The sequence below is a fragment of the Oncorhynchus masou genome, chromosome 30, assembly GCF_036934945.1.
Source record: "Oncorhynchus masou masou isolate Uvic2021 chromosome 30, UVic_Omas_1.1, whole genome shotgun sequence".
Classification (NCBI taxonomy): Eukaryota; Metazoa; Chordata; class Actinopteri; order Salmoniformes; family Salmonidae; genus Oncorhynchus; species Oncorhynchus masou.
This window is the reverse complement of record NC_088241.1, coordinates 17,086,101-17,089,682: the sequence shown is the minus strand read 5'-3', so window position 1 is coordinate 17,089,682 and position 3,582 is coordinate 17,086,101. Positions and strand designations below refer to the sequence as shown.

The window sequence follows — 3,582 nt, the reverse complement described above, 5'->3', positions numbered from 1 at the left end:
CATTGTCAAACTCGGATGAGTAACTTGATTGTTAGCTCAGGGTTTATTGATGTTGAACAATGTAAATAATTATTTTATTGTTTTTCAGTGGATGCAATACTAGGAAGAGCCTTATATGGTGTCAGCACATACTCATTGGAAGGAAGAAACCCAATGACCCTCTGCTTTGGCAGAGCTCCAAGTCCTATCAAAGTCAAATGAATAGACACTATACACTCAATACATTGTTTCCCCAATTCCCCTCCCCTTCTCCGACAAGGATAGAGTCATACTAGTAAAATGGGAACATTCCTGCAACAGGAACACAACCAGCTGCTAAACACACAGACAAACAGGAATTGTTGTTGACCAGCCAGCTGTTTACTGCATGTTTCAGTCAAAGCGGAAGAGAATGACGAATTCGATATTGCATTGTACTCTGAACCTAGTAAACATCTTATAAGTATAAACTACATCCACTCCCCATACTGACTTTATTTTAAGCCTTGCGAAGTGTTAAGGAAATCTATCACGTACCCGAATGACATGAAGGGGCTAAGGGACAGGCTGTAGTACAGACACGCACCACGTGAACACGATAGTCGCCCCTTATATGGTCATGAGGGCGCTCTTTGACTGGAGCGTTTGAGTTCAGTACGATTCGGAGAAATCAGAAGCGTACCCCATGTTCTAACCACTGATGTAAATCAAACGCATACCGCACGTTTTGTGCATAAGCGATCGTGCATTCTGATGCATTGACAGATGCATCTGCACAAATTATGCATAAAAAAAAGTTTATTACCATAATGTAATAATTGTAATTGATATAATCCGAACATTAATCAATTATGGTTATTTCAACAATCCAGCAAATCTTCGTTAAACACTTGGGATATTGAAAATAATATTGCATGAAAACAATTAAATGATAGCTAATTGTGATAAAATACTTCTCAGTCAAAGGTTTTTGATTTCATGGGTTGTGGAATATAGCAATTTGCACCAAGAAATAAGTCCGGTGTATGAGAATTTGAGGTTGTTTTAAAAACATCGTTCATTTGACCCACATAATACAGCTCGACAGTTACGAGTTACGTGTCCAGTTGGCTAGATGTGCCAAGACTGAATATAATCAGGGGAATCGTGCTTGTCGGTCTTTAAATAAGATATGAATAGTCAGAGTTGTGTTCAGAAAATGTATGTCATACATACGGAATTCTATAATAAAATAAATAATGTAATACTTTATACGGAAAATAATAGACATTATGATTCTCACTATTTGAAAAAAATTGAATGATGATCGCACCCACATTGGAAATGGTACATTCCGGATCCTACGTCATCTATTGTTTACAAAATATCGAGAGGGTTACTTGATTACTTGCTTTTCTGCCGAGCAACGTGGTGAGAGGAAGGAACTGAGCTACGCTCCCATTCATTTCGAAAATACAGCTGAAAAATACAACAAAATGCCGTGTCGAAAGGAGAACTACATCCTCTTGGAGCAGTCTGTTACCGTCGATTCGAAAGAAGTGGACGCTTTGGTCACGAAAATCGGCGAGGCGCTGCAGCTTCACAACAATAGTGCTAATCAGAAGACGATGTCGTGTCTCCACGGTCTCAACGGCAACTGCAGCAGTAGCAACATCAAACAAGCTAACAACAACAACAATGGCATGGCCCAGCCAAAACGTACCGGGTGCTGCATACGGCTTCGAAACCGGGGACAACGTAGTAACAGAGCTAGTCCATACAGCTTCCCTGGCTCAAGTAACCAGGAGTGGGACAATTTCAAACCTTGGAACCGAAAGAGGATCAGCGCAGCTGTCGAGAACGACGACCCACATCAGTTACTTCAGGAATTAATATTGTCTGGGAATCTAATCAAAGAAGCGGTCAGGCGGCTGCAGTTCTCTACGACGGAGTGTGGAGATCTTTCGGACAATCTGTAATGCTGATGATGCGGACAATGTATTCATTATCGAGATGTTACGGACAAAACGAAATACTATTTTGCTGACCTAGCCAGCTATAACGTTATACTATACATGTTTAACGATTAAATATGTCATGGTGGTAACGTTAGTATGTCTAATCTGTGACCGCTAATTTAGATTTTTCATTTAGCCAATTAACGTTAGCCATGTTTGAAACTCCACCTTTTTGATGGTTCATTTGAAAAAAATGTATGGGTTGGGACTCTCCTTTTCACTATTCGCTGGCTTGGTTAGTAGCTAGTTATGTAAACCAAGTGAACGCTTTACGTTGACCTTGTTTACAAATCTAATCTCAGGCCGCCAGTATTGCCTGTTTTGTATTTGTCCGTTAAATTTGAAACGATTCAAATCAAAGGTCTTACGTTACTAGTTAGCATGCTAGGCTAGCGCCACACTCATGCCAGGATGAATTCCAAACGTCCCGAGCAACCCAACACTGACGGCAGCTTTGTATTTCCTTTACAAAGAAGGAACGGGATCAACAACCAGCTACCAAAACCGTGTAAGAGCCGGAGGCAGGCGACATTTCAAATGGTTGACTAAATGTCTCTTCGAACTGTCTGGGGGCGGTGTATTTTTTTTTTATAATGATGGGACACTTGTGCTTAACCTTATAATTCCAATGCGGATTTGTGTTTATCATTTTCCAAATGTCTGTCAAGTTATTTACCATGACCACTTCGCAACGAAGTATTTCATAATGTTCCTGAGTATTCAGGCCTTTTGGTGTCTTGAAATAAACACGGTGTTTTTTTTCTTCAATTTGGTGTGTGTGTATGCTTTTCGCTATCAAATAAAGGTTCCAATAAAATATAGCTAGTAACTGCAGCATTTGGGAAGCCTGTCGACACACTACTATACAAAACGCTGCCCCACGTACACTGAACAAAAATATAAACATGCAACATTTTCAAATATTTGACTGAGTTCATAAGTTAATCAGTATCTAGTGACCACCATTTGACTCATGGAGCGCGACACATCTCCTTCGCATAGAGTTGATTGTGGACTGGAGGTTTTTGTCCTGCTCTTCAATGGTTGTGCGAAGTTGGTGGATATTGGCGGCAAGTGGAACATGCTGTCGTACAATGGGTGACATGTCAGGTGGGTATGCAGGCCATGGAGGAACTGACATTTTCAGCTTCCGGGGATGACATACAGATCCTTGCGACATGGAATCATGCATTATCAAGCTGAAACATGATGTGATGGCGGTGGATGAATGGCATGACAATGGGCCTCTGGATATCGTCATGGTATCTCAGTGCATTACAATTGTCATGATAAAATGCAATTGTGTACGTTTGCTGTAGATTATGCATGTCCATTCCATAACCCCCTGCCACAATGGGGCACTTCTGTTCACAACGTTTATGTCAGCAAACCGATCGCCTACACGATGCCATACACACTGATACCTGCTCCATGCAGTTGAAACCGGGATTAATCTGTGAAGAGCACACTTCTCCAGCGTGCCAGTGACCATCGAAGGTGAGCATTTCCCCACTGAAGTTGGTTACGACTCCGAACTGGTCTGGTGAAGACCCTGGTGCGGACAAAGCGCACACAGATGAGCTTCCCTGAGATGGTTTCTGGCAGT

The 3,582-nt window shown here is 41.5% G+C and overlaps 1 protein-coding gene across 1 annotated transcript; it reads left to right on the top strand.

The window, feature by feature from the left end:
* The first annotated feature begins 1,352 nt into the window (after positions 1-1,352).
* Positions 1,353-2,744, top strand: gbp (glycogen synthase kinase binding protein). The gene has a single exon (XM_064948231.1). The coding sequence runs from the start codon at positions 1,455-1,457 to the stop codon at positions 1,935-1,937; it is 483 nt and encodes a 160-aa protein (XP_064804303.1). The 5' UTR covers positions 1,353-1,454; the 3' UTR covers positions 1,938-2,744.
* The last annotated feature ends 838 nt before the right edge of the window (positions 2,745-3,582 follow it).

Bases quoted from the DNA above. Each gene is read 5' to 3' on its own strand.
- gbp (XM_064948231.1), top strand. From the start codon at position 1,455: ATGCCGTGTCGAAAGGAGAACTACATCCTCTTGGAGCAGTCTGTTACC.